Genomic DNA, 23,038 nt, shown 5'->3' with positions numbered 1-23,038 from the left:
CCATGTCACTGCTTGAACCCTTACCTCTGTATCCATCCGCGTTGTCACCCTCCAACCCACTAAGGAGTCAGGAGCTGCAGCTAGACGCTTAGGAAACAGAATTCTTCTTTGGCCATCTGAACTTTCCAGCCACAGATGGACTTAGGGAAGGGGAGGGGCTTCTCGGCTTTTGTTGAAGTTCAGGATTTTGACTGTTCTGCCAAAGTTGGGCATGTTTTTATTGTAGCTGGGAAAAATGGAGAGGGAGGGGTTGTCCTCATAAGTGATTGAGGACTTTTTCTTTTTTGAAAAGTGAGTGGGTTGGGTTCAGGGTGTGCCTGGGGGCTTCCTCTGGGTGGGGAGCACACAGAAAGAGGAAGGGAAAGTCCTGGAGATTGAAATGTCTGAATGAACCCCACTGTTACGTATAAGTTTAATGTCATAGTAAAAATATAAAAATTAAGTAAATGCACATTTACTTTAAAAAAAGAGAAAGAAAAAAGACAAGGGCCGGTGGGAGGGGGGAGATAGTTCTGACTGGAACTGCATGTATTCATTCCACTCACTCAAGTTCCAGGGAGGAGATGGGCGAAGGGAGCCCTGGTGCTCAGAGGAGGCAAGAAACTCACATGGGAGAGAGAGAAATCCAGGAGCTCCGGGGGTGGACAAGATCAGCTGAGGACAGAAGCTGCCCACTCAATTTGTAGTATGGAAAGGGCTCGTGACTTTGCAGGAACAACTTGTGAGAACATGTATCTGATTAAAGGAGGCTAAGAGTGGGGTGAGAGTCACAGAAATAGCACTTTGGATGCCATGTGAGGGGCTGTGGCCATGTTGTGGTCTGTTTGGTGGCTGTGCCGTAGTTTAGCTAGCTGGGTTTTAGAGATAATTGCTGATTATTTCCTGACAGTCTATTAGAAACTGTGTGTGAAGTCATTTGGCCTGAGCAAGTCTAGAGCAAACCTTCTTCCAAACCAAAGGGTTTGTGCACCTTCCATTTGTCAGGGATCTGACCTTGGCCGGCTAAGGCCATGTCAAGTTCCTTATTCACCAATGCAGAAGGGCCTTTGTCCCTACAAAGTATTACCACGTATTAATCTTTGGCTATGGAAATGCAGCTTCAGTAGGGAGGTTTTAATTTGGATTTCTGTTATGCACAAAGTCGAGAACCTTTTCCTATTTTCAAAAGCCATTTGTATTTCGTTTCCTGTGAACACTCTGTCCTTACCCTTTGCTTAGTTTTCCACTGGGTTTTTGATATTTTCCTTATTGACTTGCATTAAAACAATTCTCTCTTTGACTGTGAAATGTTTCCATGGTTTTCTTTGGGCCTAAATTTTTATGCTATAACCTGTGTCAATATTTATGTTCTATGGGTTTTGTATCATCCTCCCATTCAAAGATAATTAAAAATAAATTCTTCCGAGTTTTCATTTAGTACTTTTAGGGTTTTTTTTTTTTTCACAAATGAATTCAATTTGCAATCCATCTAGGATTTTTTTTGCATTTAAGGCATGAGAGAGGAACTCAGCTTGGTTTTTTCCCTTGGGTACCTGTCCACTCTCTTAGAAGCCCCTGACTGGCTGACTTTCTACTGATGTGTATTATTATCACATAGATCACATAGATCACTCCTTTTATGTCTGTGAGTTTGTGAAATTGATTTCAATTTGCTGGAACATGTGTTTATTTGTTTTACTATTCTATTTTTTATTGTTTCAAAAAACTGTGTGTGTTTGTGTGTGTGTGTGTGCGCGCGTGCCTGCAGGCGGCTCACATGTATATCTGGGGATTGTGTGGCCAGTCATGAGACGGCAGATGAGCTGAGAGATAGTGTCACATGACTTCAAAGTTTTCAATTTTAAAATTCTGCATTTCAAAAAACAAACAACAAAACAACAAAAAACAAACTATGAGCTTTTGAAGGTCTGGCTCTAATGATGAGAATTTTAGTTTGAATGGGGGAAAATGGTAAAATCTTGGAACTGAGGGTTAGCAGGCTGGCTCCGGCTACTTTCAGATGACCACGGAGTTTGCCAAATGTTCCATTTTTGTATTAGCAGAGTTCTGAGGACAGGGTCTGGCTTACTGAAATGGTGTTGTACTGAACAGAATGTTAAGAAGCAAACTCTATTATTAAAAACAGGGCAAAATTGGTACCTGAGATTCAAATGGGGATTAAATGAAATTACACGAAGCTAAATAATTATTGCTAAATGAACAAATTGAAACGGTGTTTCTTGCTAAGATGCACTGAGCTTAAACAGCAAGGAAATTGAGAACAGTTACATTTAAAATTAGACTTTGGAGTTGAAGTTACTAATTTCAGGCATCTAAATATTGCGATTTTTAATAGTTGTGTCACATTTCTATTTCAAACAGAAATAGATACCATCAGCCGGGTTGAAATGGGGATTCGCACACACATATTAGCACATGAGCATTAGAAATGAATTTATGCCAATTATGAAGGCAGAACATTTTTCTGAAAAGCAGCTTGATTTGAAAAACTCTGGGGATTCTAAAGGCTCCCAAGGGGGATCCTTAGGACTTGTCTTGAGTGCATGAGCTCTGAGCAATTTCTGAAACTCCTTACATTTGCAAATTTTAAGGACAAAAGATTGAGTGTCTCCATGTGCCTTGAGACCCTTGTGTGCCTCTCTGTGTGACCACTGTTGGAGAGAACAGTTTATTTTCTGCAGGGCTTTGAAATCCCTTCTGAATGCTGATGTGTAGTTTCTCCAGCACATGAAGAATAGCAGCCTGTTGCAAAAGTCCTATGGCCAGAGCAGGCCAGGCCTTTGGTAGCATGTATCCTGTTGCTAAGACTGATTTTTTTCTGACTCTCTTATGTTCCATGTCAGCAAATGAAAAAAGAGATCCAGTGATTATTGGGGATATTTAAGGAATGACTTAGGGGAGATATTCTGCATATAGCATTTTTTTTTTCTAGCTTGCTGGGACCATCAGAGATTTAGCAGCTGCACTGAGCTAAATATATCAATTCACTTAATAAGCATAGTGCAGAGGGTCACGGACCTGCTTTTTAAAAAAAAATTAAAGAGATAAAATATAGATACTGAGGTTTTTATGATTCTATAAAAAGACAATGTGACCTTCTTCTAAAAGTAACAAGGAGTTTACTTTTAGACAGTATTTTGGGTGATACGTATTTGACCGTTTTGCTGGAACCAAAGTTGGGATATTATTTAAAAAATTGGAGGAAGCATAAAAGCAGCAAAATCATTGGCTTCTTTCTTCACTTTTTCCAAGTCATGATCATTCATATAGTTTTCTTGGCATCCGAACTTCTAGAAAAATATTTCCTTCCCCACTCTTTACAATGAATTGAATGGCAAATGGGAATCTTGTTGAGACAAGCTCTTGCCTAATTAGACGAGGACATATTTCTCCTAAGAGCCTTGCATTGCAATAGTGATTACTTGTCCTCCAGATGATAGATAAAAATTAAATGCAAGAAGCACTTGGTTTGCAAAGTTTGTGGGAGGTTGCTGAGGACCATTATCTTTTCTTTTCTTTTTTTTTTCATTCCTCATTTCTCCAGATCTCTGTTTATTTGTTCTCTGCTATTGAAATATTTTCTCTTTGTTTTTTGTGGGAGTTGAGAAGTCCTCGGTGCATCTCCTTGTTGGGCTCCTGATTTTGAAGCCACCTTCACCCTGTCTCCCTGACATTCCTCACCTTGGCTGAGTCATGGAGTTGAACTGTGTCTGCTTTCGGGTGTCCCCTTCCAATGCACCATAGGCTTCCACTGGCTGCATGTGCACCTCAGAAACCTTTACTCCACATTCTTCCCTGACTTCCTGCCCAAGTGTGGCCAGACCCGTCTGTGAGACCCCTGTCCTGTTGGTCCCCCTTCAGTGTCCCTCAACATTAAGCATACTCTTTGACTCCTTGAACCAGGATGGTGCTTGACACGTAGTAGCCGCTCAACCAATGCTGTTCCAAGGAGCTACCCTGCACATAGCCTCATTTCTGACTCAGTTACACACAACAGGAGCTCCTTTTCTTCTTCTAAACTCTTGATTTTATGGTGCAGCTTCTTCTGTACTTATAAATCTGTCGTAAGTTGAAAATTTTGTAAGTGGAAAATGCATCAGTTGGACTCATGGAAGATGCTAGCATAGCAACAGCACTCTGTGGAGTGGTGGTCTCTCACCCTCCATCCAGACTGGGAGCCCAGGTTCACCGCCTCTGTCCAGAGAGGATCATATGGATGGGACTGGGGGACATCATGTTAAGTGAAATAAGCCAGACACAGAAGGACAATACCTTTTTCATCTGGGAAAGCTAAAAATATTCACCTGAATGTAGGATAGCGATGACTAGCATTTGGGAAGGGGGTTTAATAAATGGAGGCTGGATTTGATCAAAGCATGCTTTATACATGTGTGGAAATATCACACTGGACACCATTAATACACATACAATTAATGCATATTAATGAAAAGCAAAGCAAAATATTTTGAAAGCCTAAAACTTAAAAAAAATAGAATTCAAGATTCAAGCATGGTTTCTACTGACTCTGTATTGCTTTCACACCCCGGTAAAGTCAGAAAATTGTAAATTGAATCACTGTAAACCAGGACTGTCTGTATTTATAGCTGCAGAAGCTGGGTATCAAACTCCAAGGAGCAAATTTATTTCAATTACTTTCTAACTCACTTCAGTAGAATGTTGATCAATAGTGGTGACTGATTGATTAATCAGGTTTGGCCCTAGTGCCCTGACCACAGTAATGAAGATAACCCTGGGAAAAGTACACTTGAGGGTGCTGATTTTAAAAAACAGACCCTGGGGGCTGGGGATGTGGCTCAAGCGGTAGCGCGCTCGCCTGGCATGCGTGCGGCCCAGGTTCAATCCTCAGCACCACATACCAACAAAGATGTTGTGTCCGCCGAGAACTAAAAAATAAATATTAAAAAATTCTCTCTCTCTTTCTCTAAATAAAATAAGATAAAATAAAAAACAGACTCTGGAAAAAAGAAAAACAAAACATGTGTCATTGGTCCTATAACACTATTAGCACCAACTATCATGATAAAAAGAGCCTGAGTGTGGCTAGTTAGAGGTTTAAGTTGACCTGTCTGTGTTTTGTTCAGTCTCACTTTTTACAGGAGGGGTGGAGAGCAGGTCTATTTTCTCTGTTGAAAGAAGCAGGCAGTTATTTTCTGTGGGCTTTTGAGTGGCGAGTTTCTGGGGTATATAATGCCGATTGACACATGATTAAATGGATCTCTCTCCCTGTCCTCCTAAGGGAAGCCATCAGCCATGTGTGCAAAGCTGTACCCGGTGCCAAAGGAGCCTTCAAGAAGAGAAAGGTACTACGTGTCTGTCTCCTCCTTTCCGTCCTCTCTCACCTCTCAGGGTCTTCAACCACACAACTGCTCCTTGTCCTCTTCCCCTGGCCTGGCTCTTGTTGTTTTTATAAGCAAAGAGAGCTGAGATTGCTCCCTCATGTGGCTGGGGACAGTGAGCTGTCACGGCTGTCCAAAAGCAGAAACCTTGGTTACTCCCTGTGGCTTAAACTCTAAGACAGCAAGGGCAGCAAACACTTGGCCAGGCTTCTGTGTCCTTAAAGCACTTTGTAGAATTTAGTTCACTCCATCCTAACTATGCTTCATGGTAGACCTCCCAGTGGTGTGCTGGAAAAAATGCTTAACAACCAGCTCTTAGGGTTGAGAGGGGGAACAAGAAGCACTGAATTTGCAGCATCTGCCAATTTCTGTGGTGTAAATACTTCCATGTGCTGAGCGCAAGCTTTTATCATGCATCTCCAGAAATGGAGTCAGGTAAGAGATGTACAGTAACACATCACTACACAGTACTTGTACCACCAAGGTACAGTAGACATAACCTGAAAGGCAGAGTTCATATTTTATGCAACAAAACCAGTAGGATATGGAGTGTTGGGCATTTATGGTCTTCTCTTGAGATGAGTTCTATTTAATTGTGAGTCTGTATAAGTTAATGTTTAAGAAATCTGTATATTAGCCAGCTCATATAAATGTCTAATTGGGTCTCATTCGCTGATACTAGCTAATCCTCATGTCACAGATGATGAGAACTGAGATGCAGAAATGAGATGAGATGCAGAGCATGAGCAGGTGGTGGAATTAGGTTGAGCCCACACCACCTGCTCCAGAGCCTGAGTGTTCAACTTCAGCACTAGAACTTTTTACCCTGAACATGGTTTCACAAGACAGGGAAAAATCCTAGTGAAGAGAAATCAGAGAAAACCCTCTTCAGTTAATCGTCTAGTGACGACATTAACTGGCACCCACAATCATGGTCTTTCTAGGACTAGACTGAATTGTGCGGAAAGCATACATTAGAGAACCCCGAATTGACTCTGGAGGCTGAGCCATTCCAGATCATTTGGGCAGTTTGTGAGCTTGGCTTTGCTATTCCCAGGGCACCAGGTTGTATCTGTCTTCAGAGATGGGGGACATTCATGTACCTCCAGGTCAACTGGAGAGAGAGAACAGGCAAAGAACGTGGGTGACATTAACAGGTATGCCAGTTTAGGTCTGGTCAATCCTCTGCAGACATTGAGGACCAAGAGAGGCTCTGAATCTTGGATTCAGGGACGGAGAAGTGTCTGAGCAGAGATAGGGAACTTCACTCCCAAAGATGGGTGGTACTAACAAGTCTTGGGTTACCCTCATAGTCCTCTTGGTGGGAGGAGGAAGAAACAGTGCCCATTTCTGGGCTTCACCTCAGGTGCACTTGACCCAGATCTCACAGGTGGGGCCTGGGCATCTCTATTTTTAAATATCTTTTTCAGGAGTGTTGACTTAAAAAAAAAAAGAAAAATCAGCACAGAGAGACAAAAGAAATAGCATTTATCTTGGAAGCAAAGTGCTGCGATTTGGGCACACTGAATCAGGGTAGCCACAAATAGTGTCCCCTAAGGCAAGCATGGAAGAGGGTTTTTTTTTTTTTCCCTTTTAGTAGGGGATTTCCATAAAAAGTTATTTTTGGAGAAAGTTCATTGGCTGGATAGAAATCCTAAAGTGTAAGCCTATTCTGATTGGCTAATTAAATGGGGTACGCCTGGTTGAGAGAGAGAAGGAGAAGGCCAGCAGATATGGACGTCAGTGATTTATCCCAGTCTGCTGGAACATTCTGTGGCTTGACCTTCAGCAGGTGGAGTGAGTCCTCACAGTTTGCCGACTCCACTTGAGAAAACCCTGGCCTTCGTCACTCCCTTTTCTTTCCCAGGATATTAAAACAGTTTGTGCCTTGTTAGAACTAACTGGCATCCGGAAAGAGAGAATACTCTACTTCAAATCGAAAAGATGGGTTGGTTGGTCCCAAAGGACAGAGAAATGAGTGTTGACAGGATTTGTCCAGGGACTGGGGCAGAAGGCACCTAACTGGAACATGCAGCCCTTTGGTTCCTGAAAGAAGGATGGGACACCAGTAATAGCCAGCCTGGGTCAATCCACCCTGGGCTGGCTCAGGCCATAGGATTCTAGCTGGACTCTCTATGTGAACCCCCACCCAGAAGGTGATTGTGTGGAAGGATTTGGGGCTCATTCCCGTAGCAACCAACACTCTCACCATCCTTGGAGATTGCATATCATCCCCCACGCTGGTCTGCTGTGGTCTTTCCTGAGAGGTAGTTTGATTCTCTTTTACAGTTTGCACAGTGCATATTCTAGACGCCACCTGTCAGCCTTGGCTCTCTCCCTCCCAGCTCACTCATTTCATCTTCATCTTCCGGTGCCTGAGGTGGGAGGAGGGGTCCGTGAGGGCTGGGGGGCTGTGTGTGGCTGATATCTGGGTCTCCACCCTTGTAGAGGAGGCCAGCACAGAGGTCCGGCAGGGTGGCCTTCTGTAAATCAAAAAATGCTCTTGGATTTCACAGCCTCCGAGCAAAATGCTGTCCAGCATCCTGGGAAAGAGCAACCTCCAGTTTGCAGGAATGAGCATCTCTCTGACCATCTCCACCGCCAGCCTGAACCTGCGGACGCCTGACTCCAAACAGGTGTGTGGTCGCTCAGGCCTCCCGGCCCTCCACGAGCCCAGCGAGGGGTCTTCCCAGGGTAGCCTCACCAGACCCCAGTTAGAACATGTTTGGGTCAAATCTGGATTAGTCTATGAACTTTGGCCACCAAGAGAATGATGGGTGGGATTGGTTCTCTTTAATTTGGCTATTAGTAACTATTTTTTGTTGTTTTTCGAAGGACAATGGAAGAAATTGTTTTTATTTGCAATGTAATAAAAAAGGTGACGTAGGTGCAAAAGTCTTCTCTTGATGTCTTATCCCTTGTATAACCGTGTTCTATTGGTTTTTATAGATGACATCTTTATTTTATCAACTTCGAAGTGTCTGGCCTGTCATGGTCTGATTGACAGAAGTGTTTCTTCCTTAGTGGTTTATGGTCTTGGAGCATCTTAGTTCATGGTTGTCGCAGGGCTGATAAGAGGTGGCATATCCATGGCCCAAACAGGATGGGTGGATTCAGAGCTGACCAATGCAGCCCAGCTGTGGTCAGTACGGCTAATTCCATTTAGGATGATTGTGTTTCTGGGCAGTGTGTGTCTTATGATTCTCTATTGTAAGTTTCTTCAGTTGGAAAAAATGGGTATATGAATGATGGTCCTGGCTCCCAACAGGAGATTCTGAAGGTCAAATAAGGCAGAGGGGAAAACTTTGGCTGGTGAAAAAGTGGATGTGGAGTGGACATTTTTATTGTATCAACTTTGAAGGGGCTGGCCTGTCGAGGTTGAATCAGTAGTCATCTTTCTGTCCTCCCCTGCTCTGCTCAGCCTACAGTGCTGGCAATGTGAGCTGGACATTGGATGTGACCTCTGCCCGACACACTCCATGACTCTGACCATGTTACCAAGGATGCCCGTGGTTGACTTCATGTTCCTACACCTATTTCTTTTTATTGGCCTCCATAGCCTCAGGTGGATGAGCAGTATCCTCAGCTTCATTTATGCCTCCAACTCCTATCCAAGAGGTAGAAATAAATTCTAGATTCTGCATAGAACTGAGAAGCCATGTCCAGGCTTTGTTTGGGCATAAGTGGATACCACTCTCGTTCCATTCTTCTGTGTTCCTGGGACCCACAGATATCCCTTGTCTTTGCATACTAACTAACTATGCCCAGGACTGGGTGATTAGCCCTTGAGGCTGTGGGGAGGCTTGTTGGGGAGGCTCGGCCTTTGCCTGCGCTGTGTCAGGTGGAGTTCCCGCTGTTTGTGGTGGCTGGTCCACTCAGCCCTGCGTCCCATCTCTGCTCATTCCCATTCTCCTTCTTTATTGCTGGGGACTTTGGATTCCAGGAATCTTCAGTCTGTAACCCTCAATTCTATGGGCTCTTCTCCCTCCTTCCCCACCTCCATAAAAGAGAAGAGGCACCCAGGACACTGCTGCTGCATTTGGCCCTGCTCCACCTGAGACCTGGGCTGGTTGGATGTGTCCAGTTCCTATCTTCTGGCCTCTGGGTTCGGTGGGTGGGCTCTGGACCCCAAGGTGCTGCCCACTCAGATGACAAAGGTACAGTCTGTGGCAGATGGAGCAGAGGTAAAGATCAGATGGCTCTGGACTCCCTTCCTGTTGACTGTAATTGTCAACTGCAGCAAATTGAGTCCTGTACAGTGAGATCCTTCCTGCTCTGTCAGAGAGAGCAGACGGGCAGCACCTCCTCCACTCCACCGAGTTCCAAGTAGAAGAATGAGACACAGCCTTTGGAGCAGAAGCACAGACTCTATCTATTAGAATCAATTAGCTCTAATTTTCTTCCTCCCCTTTTCAATTTTTCTGTTACTCAAGGGAATTAGATTCAGTCACACAGTAATGATCATGCATCATGTTGATTAAATATGACTTTCATTTTTCCCCTGCTAAATCTTACCTTCCAATTTAATTTCTAAGCCCCAGTTTTGGAGCTGTCTTAGAAGCAAAAAATTAAATACACAAAAGCTAATTATGCAAAATTCAAAACGTTATCATTATTTGTTGACATTTTATACATCTTTTTATGAGAAGTTTTTGTTAACATCCTTTGCCATTTTTTTTAGTCAGATTATTTATTCTTTCGCTATTGTTTGCGTCTCTATATATTTTGCACATTAACCCCTTACCGGTTATATAGTTTACACATATTTTTGCCCATTTTGCAGGTTGTCTCTTTACTCTTTTGATTATTTTCTTTGTTATGTAGAAGCTGTTAGTTTGAAGTAATTCCATTTGTCTATTTTTCCTTTAGGTAATATTCTTGTTTTAAAAACTTAGTAAGTGGTTATTATTCTGTGTATCTTTCTGTAAATACATGTTTCATTCAGTGGATTTATCTGTATTTATACTCTTAATTCTTTTCTTTCTTGTGTGTGTGTGTGTGTGTGTGTGTGTGTGTGTGTTGTGTGTGTGACTTTGTTGAATAACTGTTGCCTAATTTTATTTTTTCTTTTTGATGTATATTTAGATTACTTATAGTTCTTTGCTGTTCTGCATATGCTCTTTTGAATGCTATCTGAGTATTTTTTTGTTACATGATAGAGATTTTCTGTATACCTGAGAACTGATGGACTGTATGATATGTGATTTGTTAGCTCCAGTTCTCACTCCCCTGGGAAGTGGGTGAGTTCACGTGCCCCAGCTCTAGCCATACTTGATATCATATGTGGTCATAATTAATCTATAATGGATTAAAGAGAGAGTAGATAGCCACATGTATGCCTTGTATACCCCCTCATTTATGAGTCTAAGGTGGTGGTGGGAAGGTAGAATGAATGTGAGAACAAAGGTGCTGGCACCACACTGTAGTCATTTATGCTTATATGACTGCGTTTATTTGTATTTTTAGTGAATAATTACGTTCAAATTTCTTAGTTTTCCTTTCTACTAGAATAACTGCTGGTATCATCCAAACACGGTCTCTTACTTTAAGAATGTGAAGGGGTCCTGAAGCTAGAAAGCTTGAAAAGTGTTGCTTTAAACATGTAATAGCTGTACAAAAAAACCAATATTTTATTCTTGTTGAGAGTAGTCATCGGGAAGGAAAACAAAGGTAATTTAGTTCCTTTAATAGATGAAAAAATTAGCTGACTTTTAAAGTTTCGTATTAATTTTAAATAAATTTTCCATTCTTTGCCTTAAAATTTGTTTAAAACAAGATTATATTTGTAAATAAAATACTTTGCAGGTACTGATCTTAAAGAAAGAGCCAAAATGCATGCCAGTGAAGTTGGACCTTTTGTCTCCAAAATAAGAGCGGTGATTAATGACATAGGTAAGCATAATTAAATTTTCCTTTTAGCATGCCAAAGATGATCTTCAATGTCCAGACATAAATAGTTGCATATTGTCTTTATGTATAAACTTTGGTCATATATTATTACTCATGGCTAATAACTGGCTAATTTATTTGTTATTTATTTACTTTTAATGTTGATAGCAGCTTTATTCATAATTGCCAAAAATTGGAAATAAATCATTGAACAGACACACAAACTATATATCCATACTAACACAGCATCCTTAGCAGTTGAAAAGAACAAACTGATATGTGCAACAACATGGATGACTGTCAGACAGTATGTTGAGCAAAATGAGCTAGATACAAAAGACTGCATACAATATGACTATATGCATAAGAAATTCAAAGGCTTGTGAAACATTTTACTGTTAAATCAAAATGCTGGTTATATCTAAGGGAATTGGTTACTGACTGAGAAAGAAATGAGCAAAATCAGTTCTAAAAAAATCTGATTAGTGCATTATAGTTATGCATAATGGTGAGGTTCATTTTGACATATTCATATATGTCATGTTTAATTTAAAAAATTATGTGAAATATTTTATAATTAAAGATACCTCGTATGTATATCTTTTAAATAACTGCCTACACAAAAAATTTATGGATTTGTATTTTTTTGTTTTTTTATATAAATATTGTCATACTATTTCCTTAGAATTATAGTACATGTAGCAGTGTACTTTATTGTTATCAATTTTCAATTTTACTATTACATATTAATGTAGTCTTAGCTAAGATTTTAAATCATTTCTTCATTTAATGAACATTGTAGGTTTTAAAAATTTTTTCACTGTTTTTGTTATTTATACTCAATCAGTGAATGACCTTTAATGTGGGGACAAGTGCATCAAGTACTGCATACATGGCATATGTTAAGGGCATTGGAGTGGCAGGCCACTCTTCTCGTGCTGGGCATGTGAGTGGCAGACCGCTTACTCACTAGGCACATCTCTGGGTGTGAAACTGTGTTGCGGTCCCTGTGCTTGCTCCACAGCCTGCTCCTCGATTGGTTGCTGCAAGGACAGTTAGCAAAAATTGTATTGGTGGGCTGGGGATGTGGCTCAAGCGGTAGCACGCTTGCCTGGCATGCGTGCGGCCTGGGTTTGATCCTCAGCACCACATGCAAAACAAAGATGTTGTGTCCACTGAGAACTAAAAAATAAATATTAAAAATTCTCTCTCTCTCTCTCTCTCTCCCCCTCTTCTCTCTTAAAAAAAAAAAAAAAAAACTTGTATTGGTGGCTGCCTGTAATCTGCTTAGCTATTGTCTGAGTATATATACATGGTAACTGCGCAATAAAATCAGACCTGCTTCCTGCTTGGTCTCTGGAGGTCTTGATCAGGGACTTCGTAGCCACTCTCTCCTCTACCCTGTTCTGTGGACCTCCTCGCTAGACAAGAGAGAGCTTTTACATAAGAGACATTTTTGCATAGACACAGAGTCTTAAACATGAAGTTGCTATTCCGAGTATCATTTGTTCATTTTTTATTTTGTAAGTCCTATCAAATTGTATCCCACAAATATAATAATTTATTTATTACAAATTTATCGGTACATTATAATTATATATAATAGTAGGATTCATTATGCCATATTCTTACATATGCATGATTTGATCAGTCTCATCCTCCCTAATCTTCCCTTCTGTTCCACTCCTCCCGCTCCCTTCTCTTTGTCAAGAGAAAAGGTCAGCTAAACATATTAATTTGAAATTTTTCAACTAAGACATGCTTTCCCCCTCTGTAAGTTGTCTTTTCACATCCTTCATCCTTTTGTAGGATTATTTAATAAATATTTATTTTAAAGACTTTTCAGGACACGTTGCTGGGGATCAAACTGGGTCCTCTGGTGTGACAGGCAAGTGTGCTACCACTGAGTTATAACTCAAGCCCTAAAAGAATTTTGTCTGTTAATCTTTTGTTCAGTGTGTTACAGATAATGTCTTTTAATGTACCACCCTAAATTGAGTTTATTAGCTTTAAATTTTAAACTTTTAGTATGTGGACAATACAAGGTTCCCATCTTTATTCTTTTTCCTTGAAGATTTTCTTTGTTGATTCTCATACTTTAGTTCTTTCAGATGAATTTAGTACTTAAAAAAATTTTTTTAAAGCAAAGCAAAGAGGGAAAAAATACTCCGTTGGGTCTTTGATTGGAATGCCACAAAACTCGGACATTTTTATGATACTGAAACCTTTCCAAACATGGTATGCATGGCTCCTGTTTTGGAGGTTCATTCATTTGGGGTGGTGCTCTCATTCATTTTTAAATGACTTCAAGGAAGTTTAATGTTTTTTTCACATTGGTCTTGTTCTTCTCCCCCGCACCCCTAGTATTTATTTCTAGTTATTTTTTTAAGCATTTATGCCTTTAAATGTGATCTTCCTCCTACTTTTATAGCAATCTTATTATCATAGGTCCGTAGGACAGTTACTGAATTTTTATGTAGTTATTTTATATCAGTCCAGCTTAGTAATAACTTGCATTATTGTTCTTCCTTAATTTGTATTTTCCACATGAAGTGTTCATTGCCTTATCAATCATTATCAATGAATAAAGCATTTTTATCTTTTATTTTCCCACATTTTTATTAGTGCCTTATAATTATACGTAATAGTGAGAGTTATTGTTACATATTTGTACATGCACATGATCCCAATAATTTAATCTTACATATTTTAATACATATATATTTTTACATTAGCTAAGACCCTTTATAATATTCATTTGTTGCAACCTTATCTGTTTTAATTTTGGTGAGATTGTTAATGTTTTTTAGTTGAGGAAAAAATGTCAAAGTTTGCCAAATGCTTTTAAAATGTCAGTTAGTATTTATTAGAATTTAGCTCAATTAGCCAGTAATATACAGAGTTATCTTAATAATTGACTTACCAAGGCTACGCTGTCCTGGTATGACTAGAATAAGCCCTACCTGATCATTGTGATTAGGGGTGGAAGTGGTTTTTAATATGGATTCAATTTTGAATATTTCTGGTGTAATCACAAATGAGATTGTTTTAATTTTGTTTTTTTGGTTACTCTTTTCTGGTTTGTTAAAAAAGTTTATTTTGTTCATAGAGCATGGTAAAGCTTTCCATCTTTTCCTGTGTGGTGTAGAGAAGTACTTTCTTACTTAACTGGCTGGTGGAATTTGTTTCCTCTTGGGGCCCAGTGTGGTTTTATTAGTGTCGTTACTCTCTACCCCTCTTTTTTTGGCTAAAATTTAAAGTTTTTTGTGTTGATTTGCATAGTGGTCATAGACTTAATTGCCTCTTCCTCCTGATCTGTGTCCTGTGCTGGTTTGGTCTTAGGCCCCTCCCTGCTTCTCTTTCCAGCTTAAACCCCAGGTTCAGATTCTCCTGAGACAGATAATGAATTTAGTTTAATGTCGATCAGAGAGCTCAGTCTTGGAAGTAAAATTTCATGTTCCCTGTAACTTTTTAAATATTGGATTTTAAATTAAGGTTGGTCTCATTGTTTAAGTCACCCTAATGTTTTTTCCAGAATCTCCATTTATGGTTTCTGAACTTGGAACTCATCTTTGCAGCAGCATTTTTCTTTTCTGTGATATAATATAGCTTTTCTCCTCTACTTCTTGATCCAGTCTCCTTTTATTCTCCAAGAGCTCCTTAGTATTTCTTAATAATATTTCATTATTGCCACATTTTGGTAGATTTAAAAATTTTAAGGTATCTGTTGTGATGTTCAGTGAGATTTTGAAAGGCATTTAGAAACTTAAGTATCTTGCTCTAACCTTTTTTTTTTTAATATTTATTTTTTAGTTATCAGCGGACACAACATCTTTGTTTGTATGTGGTGCTGAGGATCGAACCCGGGCCGCAGGCATGCCAGGCGAGCGCGCTACCACTTGAGCCACATCCCCAGCCCCTAACCTACTTTTTTGATACTGGGAATTGAATCTAGGGGCTCTTAACTACTGAGACATATCCCTAGGGCTGCCCCCCTTCCTTTTTTCCCCCAGCCCCTTTTATATTTTATTTAGAGTCTCACTAAATTTCTTAGGGCCTTACTAAGTTGCTGAGTCTGGCTTTGAACTTGTGATCCTTCTGCCCTAGCCTCTTGAGCCGCTGGGATTACAGGCAAGTGGCCACTGTGCCCAGCCTAATATGTGAAAACTAGAGGCAGGCGAACTTTCTTAAAAGAAGTAATACGATAGGCTCTGCAGGCAATGTGATCTCTGTTGCAGCTACTCAACTTTGACATTACAATGTAAAAGGAGACTCAGATCATGTTTGAACATTTGTATAAGCAAATGTACATGGCTCTTTTTGCAGTAAAGTTTTATGCATACTGAAGTTTTAATTTCATAAAATTTTCGTGTGTCATGAAATAGTATTTAAATTTTTTGTTAGCTATTTAAAATATAAAAAGCATTTTTAGCTCATAGTGTGTACTAGAATGAAATTAAGCACTGACCACCCTCCCTTTTTAAATCTCAGTTTTCTTCTTCTTTTTTTTTTTTTTTTAAGGGAGAGGGAGAGGGAGGGAGGGAGGGAGAGAGAGAGAGAGAGAGAGAGAGAGAGAATTGTTTAATATTTATTTTTTAGTTTTTGGTGGATACAACATCTTTATTTTATTTTTATGTGGTGCTGAGGATCGAACCCAGTGCCCTGCACATGCCAGGTGAGCGCGCTACCACTTGAACCACATCCCCAGCCCAAATCTCAGTTTTCTTCTAATTTCTTTATTTTTCCTCATTTGAAATTAATTCTACCTTCCATTCTTTTAATTTGTTTAGTTTTAAAATTGACCGATTTCCAGTTCTAACTTGGACAGCTTGCTTCATGGTTAGCTCAGGAAATTTTCATTGTTATTTGGAGACTTAAGGGTTTTAAGTCCTTTATATTCTGTGGTAGGGAGCTTAAGATATTACACTTAGGGATTTGCATTCTTGGTAAGATTTAGGAACCAGAATGGAGCATAAAACTTGCTAATGAGTAGAGGGATAGAAGGAGTAGGAATAAAAACAAAACCACAAGTTCCTATAGTCTTAAAAAATGGAAGGACAGGGCTGGGGATATAGTTCAGTTGGTAGAATGTTTGCCTGCCATGACAAGGACCTGGGTTCAATCCCCAGTGCCACCAAAAAACAACAAAAAAAAAAAAAAAAAAAAAAGAGAAAAAGGAAGCATACAAATTAAGAACAAACTAAGTAAGATGCTCTTGAAATATGGCTAATGGTTACCATTAATATCAGTCAGTTAAACTTGCTATTAAAGTTAAAATCCCCAGTTATGTGTTGTTAATAATGGCAACATCTTGTGTAGCTATTTTTGTACCAGAAGATTGCTAACCAAAAGAAAGGGATAGGTAAAAAAAAAAGTCATTATTAATGAGTTACTATATATGATAAAAGGTTATTTTTCAGGAAGCATAACCCTAAGCCTGTGTATATACAGATAAAATGATACAGAAAAATTGGATAATTTATTATCATCAGTGAAATTATAATCATTGTGGATAATTTCAACTCATCTCCTTCAATTTATCATGAGGTTAAAACCACAAAGTTAATAAAGATAATGATTTAAACATGGTTGCCAAGTTTGGTTTAATGAACTCTTAACCCCAGATCAGAGAAAACTATTGTTCTCATGAATACAAAAAATGTGTTATCCGGCCCCCAAAGTTTGTTAAATTTCAGAAAATTGATACACAGAGACCACGTTTGCTGTTCACAATATAGGCAAGTTAGAAGCAAAATATGCCAACATAGAAAACCAAATATTTTTCAATTTAAAAGAAACTATTTATTAGCTCATGAGCCAGAGGAGGAACTGTAGAGGGGGGAAAAAGAATTCGAAGCATAAATCATTAGGCCGAGCATGGTAATGCATCCTGTAATCCCATTGACTCTGGAGGCAGAGGCAAGAGGGATGCAAGTTTGAGGATAGCTGTAGCATCTTAGTGATACTGTGACTCAAAATAAAAATAAAAAAGAACTGGGGTATAGTTCAGTGGCAAAGGACTCCTGGGTTAAATCCCCACTACTGAGAGAAAAAAAGAAGAAGGGGAAGAAGAGGATTGATTGTTGTATATTCAATACATGAGATTTGGCCAAAGAGTTACTTGAGGGAAATTCACAATCTTGAATTCATATGTTAGTAAGAGAAAAATCAGTGACAATAAATAACTAAGCTTTACCTTAAAAAGTTATTTTGAAAAGTTGTAAACCCAAGAAAGTTCAGGGAACTTTCAGAGGCAAGAAGACAGATATAATAGAGAGGAACAAATTCTCAGCCAAGCCCTTTCAAGGGAGTACAGTGCATTTAATAATACATACACTGCAAATTAAAAAAGACAAGATTATAGACACTGTAGAGACTGTGAAGATAAAAAGAAAATGTTTTGAGAAAATTGTGCCAGTAAACGTGAAATTTTGGTTTCAGTGGGCTGGGTATATAGCTCAGTTGGTAGAGTGTTTACCTAGCATGCACAAGTCTCTGGGTTCAACCAGCACCAGAAAACCAAACCAAAACAGAACAAAAGCAAACAACAACAACAACAAAAAAAAAAAAAAAAAAGGAAGAAATCTTGGGCTAGAATAGTTTTAAATGTTGAAGATGTACATTTCAGGCATTTTGCTGAACTTGCAAAGAACAGATCATTACAATCTTATATAAATGATTCTACAGTCAAGTCTAGTGAGAATTTACTTCTAAACTCATCTTTTCACATCATTTTATACCTGTGTACCCTTTATACCTAAGTATAAAAGAAACAGTGGGAGAAAGGAATATGAGGAACTCATCTATATGAGTATAGATGAAATCTAGCTGGTTGTCAAAAAAGACCAAGGAATGTAAGGGTGGTTTCTATTTGAAAGAATTAATTTTTATTTATGATATTTAGCAATTAAGATAAAGCATAGATTGAGAAAAAGCATTTGAGAAATATCAACATGTATTCATGAAAAAAAGCTCACAGTTAATTAGAAATAGAAGGAAACTCATTAGCCCTGTGAAAAGCATCTGTGAAATGTTAGAGGCCATTTTCTAAAATCAGTAATGAGGTAGGAGACCACTCCCATCACCATCTCTGTCCAGCTCTGTTCTGAAGTCCTGTCTGTATAGAAAGGTAAGTAAAGACTGAAAAAGAAGAAGTGACACTGTCCTGAGTCCTCTACATCAAAAAGCTAAAAGGATCAACTGGGTACAGTGGGACACACCTGCATTCTCCTTACTCAGGAAGCTTTGGCAGGAGGATTGTAAGTTTGAGGCCAGCCTAGGAGACTTAGTGAGACCCTGCCTCCAAATTTAGTTTTAAAAAAAGAACTAGGAATGTGAAGTTCTGGGTTCAATCTTTGACGTCACAAAAACAAAAACAAAAACAAAAAAAACCTGCAAATTCTCAGCATTGATTTAGTGAGGAACATGAGCAAAAAGCAATCCCAAATAGCCAACTACTTCTACTAAAGTAGGAGGAAATGAGGAGGTCTTATCTTATTAGTACTCAAGAATTATTTTAATGACATAGAAATTAAGGTGACACATTATTTGCATTGTGATAGACAGGTGGCCCACTGGAGTGGAACACTGTCTGATTGAAGCTCAGGCCCTGGGGAACAAATTTGGGATCTGTGCAGGTAAAAGAAGATGAGAGGCACAGTTGGGATTGTAGACATGCTTTATTCAGAGGCAGCAGCCACCCCCAGCCTGAGTCTTTGCATAGGCCTTTATTATATGCAGGCCAAACAAAGAAGACACAGTGCCAACAGGTTACATCTGCATGCTAATGAGCAGATGTTTGTGACCTTGGGTCCATATTGCTGAATGGAGGTGTTTATGACCTGGACTGTATACTAAAACATAGCTGGTCAGAAATCTCAGTAAAGAAGCCTAACTGTGTAGCCATCTTGGATCTGACCCACAAACATAGAACTCCAAAACAGATCCACCCAAGTAGGGAAACTTAGATATGACAGAGGTAGCGATGTGGATTGCTAGGGAATGGCAGACTTATTAAGTAATTAATGGCAAAGTTATTAAATAAATAATTAATTATGAAAAAAACACATAAAAGGAAAGATTGATAAATTCTACCAAATTAAACTTAAGTAACCTGTTCTTCAAAAATTACTGTACATAAAATAAAGTCACAAACTGGGAGAAAATACTTGAAGCAGGTGCTAAAGGATTTGTTTATATACATTTGCACAGAGGAATGGACACTCAATGAGACCACAGCCTTGTGGTCAGTAAGAGGGCACCACAGAAAGGACTTCACACTAGAGCAGGAGAAGGGGGTGAACCTGGAACGATGGTTAGCCTCATTAGTAATTGTGGAAATGCAAAGTAAGACCACAGTGGAAGGCTGTTCTGTCCATAGCATTATCCAGAAATGTTTAAACTTGGTACTGCTAAGAGCTCGTGAGGAAGCAGATCACCAGGAAGAACATTTGATACACTTCCAAAGGGAGATAAATTGGTCAAGTTGCTTAGGGAACCAGGTTGATATTGCCTTACATATTAGAATGTCCACATTTCATGAAACTTTGTAGTTTACTTTTTAGGGGGCATTTACCTAGAGGGGTGACTTTAAGCCTTTTTGCTAACCCCACAGTAAGAAAGAAATCTACAGTTTGGCCCCTTGAACACAGTGCTGGGTGAGTATCAAAACTCATGTTCTTTTCCTTGTGTACTACAGTTGATGCTACCCTATGCTATTTTTTTAAAGCCTAATTTTGATCTACTAATGAAGGCTTGGTATTTGGATTTGAAAATACATTGGTCTATAGACATTTTTGTATATGTGTCCTAGGGACGCTTACATTGTTAATAGCAGAAAGATGACAACATCCAAATCTCGATGACTGGAGAATGGGTGAATGTTTTTTGTATATTTGTACAATTAGATACTAGTCAGCATTGCATATAAATGAATAATATACCCATGTAAGAGTATGGATGAATATTTGAAGCAATATGATCTTTTTTATAAACAGCATGAAAAATTAAACAGTTTATAGTTTGTGGATGTGTAAATGAAATCACACTTGTACATAAGAAAAATTCGAAAAAGATGAACACGGGTTTGGCAAGTGTTGGTTTCCTTTGGGTTTGGGAAGGCAGGTGAAGAGAGCAAATGGACAAAAAAGTATTAGCTCTGACCTTGATGTACTTGGAGTATTAATTATATGGGAGTTGTTGTTATTATGCTTCATTATGTGTATGTGAATATATTCTTCATATGTGCCAAGTTAGATCAAACAATTTTTTAAGATTTGTATATATTGAGTCCTGAAGACATTTCTTATTTATTGAATAGTTTTATTTTTCTTTTTTCTTATATTTTTCTTATTTTCAAGGAAAGCCAAAATTCTACATTTTCAAAAATATTTTCTAGTTTTAAGGCTTTTCAAGGGAGAGAAAAAAATCCATTTTCAAGCTTAATAAAGTGGACTAACAGACCAGACATTGCAGGAAGAAAATTTGATACACTTCTTATTTCTTGGTCCTTATTTCACTAATTCTTCTCATAATATTTGTTCATTTTCTGAGAGAAGAGCTTGCTAGATTAATTTTTTCCTTGGGAGAAGGTGGTTTGGCTGGTGGATGGTCATGGATTTGGTGGCAGAAGATCCTGCCTATTCTTATGGGGCTCCTTCATATTCAGACCCAGTGGTTAAGTACCCTGAGTATGTGTTGCTGGGGCCTGCCCACTCTGCCTCAAGGTGGGTGTTAAAATTTCAGGCTGTGAAGCTATAATTTTATTTTGCAATTGTAGTATCAGTTATGGGACAAGTCAGGGTTTACCTGCCTTTTGGACGTCACTTCCCCCTCTTGTCCTGTGAAGTTTACATTTCCCACAACTGGAGACTCTCTCTGTGGCTCTGAGGGGCAAATAGCCATTGTAATTTCCTGTGCTCTGCTTGTTTTTAGTGAAAGATTCTGAGGAACTTAAAGCTGCTGAACTTACGTGAAAACTAGTTTATTAAAATACAGATCAGAAAGAAGTTCCTTATTTTCACTTACATTTTTTATGTTAGTGTTCCTAACTTCTTAGAAAGTCTATTCTTTCTAAACAGTAACTCCAAAATCCTAGAAAAAAAATTCATTTATTTTGTTTTTAAAAAGAAAAGTGATGTGGCTTTTTTGACATGCTTCATTCAGAGGAAATGGAGAGTTATCAGATTCCTAAGACATTGATTATTGTTACAAGTCACTTCCCCTCTTCAAGTATGAAGTATCTCTGTTGAAAGTAACAAATCCATTATTTTGAAGTATTAGGCATCAGCAAGGAAACACAGACATAGAATGATTAGAGTCTACAAACATTGTAGTTTCCAGGGCTTCCTGGTGTACACCTTCCTTGCAGGTTTTCCTGGTTGTGGCAGGATGTGCATCACAATGGGGACCAAAATTATGCAGATTAGCAGTATAGAGTATAGAGAGTCGACATGTTACTTGTGTGTCCACTGATGGCCATTCTTATGTATTTACTTCTTTTTTGTGGCACTCTAATCTGTGTTAGGCATGTACCCTCTATCACTGAGCTACATCCTGTCCTGGTCCTCCTTCTTATCTTTAGCAAGGATTTAGATTAGTTGACAGATCATGCAGAGCTAAGAAACATGTTTGAAATTCTGTCTTAGATACAAACTCTGAGGAGTTGGGCCCAATTCTCTCTTTTTGAGGCCTTCAACAATTAGTACTTAGTAATGAAGATATATTTAAAATAGTTTTTCACTCAAATATTACATTGTAGATTCTAATGTGAGGTAAAATGTTGTTTTTCTGAGTGATCTTGCACAGTACTCCTTCAAAATGTCAGGAATTTCCAGCTTCCTATTCCTTTCTCTGATGAAATAAAATTGCAGAAACTTTCATTTAGCTTTGTAAATGTAGGCTGAATTTGCTTTGAAATGCAGATAATTACCTTAAAAGGGACAGATTTTGAATCCTCTACCTAACTAAAGTCTTTTTTCTAAAGATTTTGGTAAAAGATTTTATAAAAAGAAATAATTTTTGAAAATTTTGTATTCTCTGGTTATATTTTCTTCATGTGATTGAAATTCTACAATTCATGTACTTTTTTTTCCTATCAGAAAAAGTTGTATTTCTTTGTCAAATACAAAAAAGATATTTTTGTGCAATAGATTAAAAAATCTGTATGAAAAATCTGATGTAAATTTTATGGGATAAATCTCAAGGAGTGCTTTTCATTTTATTTTTGTTATTGTGTTTTTGAATTTTAGAATTGGGACATATTTGAAGTTTAGAATTGAAAGGCTTAAAGTAGCATGAAGTAAGTCACTAACAACTTAAAACAAATTTACCTTAGTATAGTAGATGCACACACATATCAAACTTATCTGGGCTGCCCCTGGCAGAGATTTTTTACTGGAATCACACTCTACTTATGCCTTAGCCTAGCTGTGTTTGTGCAAGAAAAATTTCTTTAAGGTTTTATTATCTATATGATCTTTCCTCCTACTATATTTATATTAAGCTTGTAGTTACATTATATCTCACAATATAATGGGACTCTCAGGATGTCAAAAGATCCCCTGGGCTTAACATTTTTCAAGAACATGTAAGATGTTTATTTTCTTGTAGAAAAATTGCATTTTACACATTATTAAACTGAACTCCTCTGAATTGTTTTGTTATAAGTTTACAGAGGCATACTGGTTGAACAGAATCTCTTCATATGGATTCTAATCTTCTGCCATCTGGTACTTTCCATATCTCCTCCCTGTTGTAAGAAATAAGTGGACTTCATTTTTTGCAACCCTGCC

General features: G+C 38.5%; 1 protein-coding gene across 1 annotated transcript in view; it reads left to right on the top strand.

Moving 5' to 3' along the window:
* The window catches only part of LOC308631924 (methylglutaconyl-CoA hydratase, mitochondrial-like), a 182,146-nt gene that overhangs the window by 134,930 nt on the left and 24,178 nt on the right, over nucleotides 1-23,038 (top strand). Inside the window, exon 2 of the mRNA XM_081263480.1 lies at nucleotides 11,163-11,249. Coding sequence (XP_081119606.1) covers nucleotides 11,163-11,249 — 87 coding nt within the window. The remainder of the gene's footprint in view (nucleotides 1-11,162; nucleotides 11,250-23,038) is intronic.

Source organism: Spermophilus citellus (genome assembly GCF_964194105.1).
Source record: "Spermophilus citellus genome assembly, chromosome: 12".
Classification (NCBI taxonomy): Eukaryota; Metazoa; Chordata; class Mammalia; order Rodentia; family Sciuridae; genus Spermophilus; species Spermophilus citellus.
This window is presented reverse-complemented; position numbering and strand designations above follow the sequence as displayed.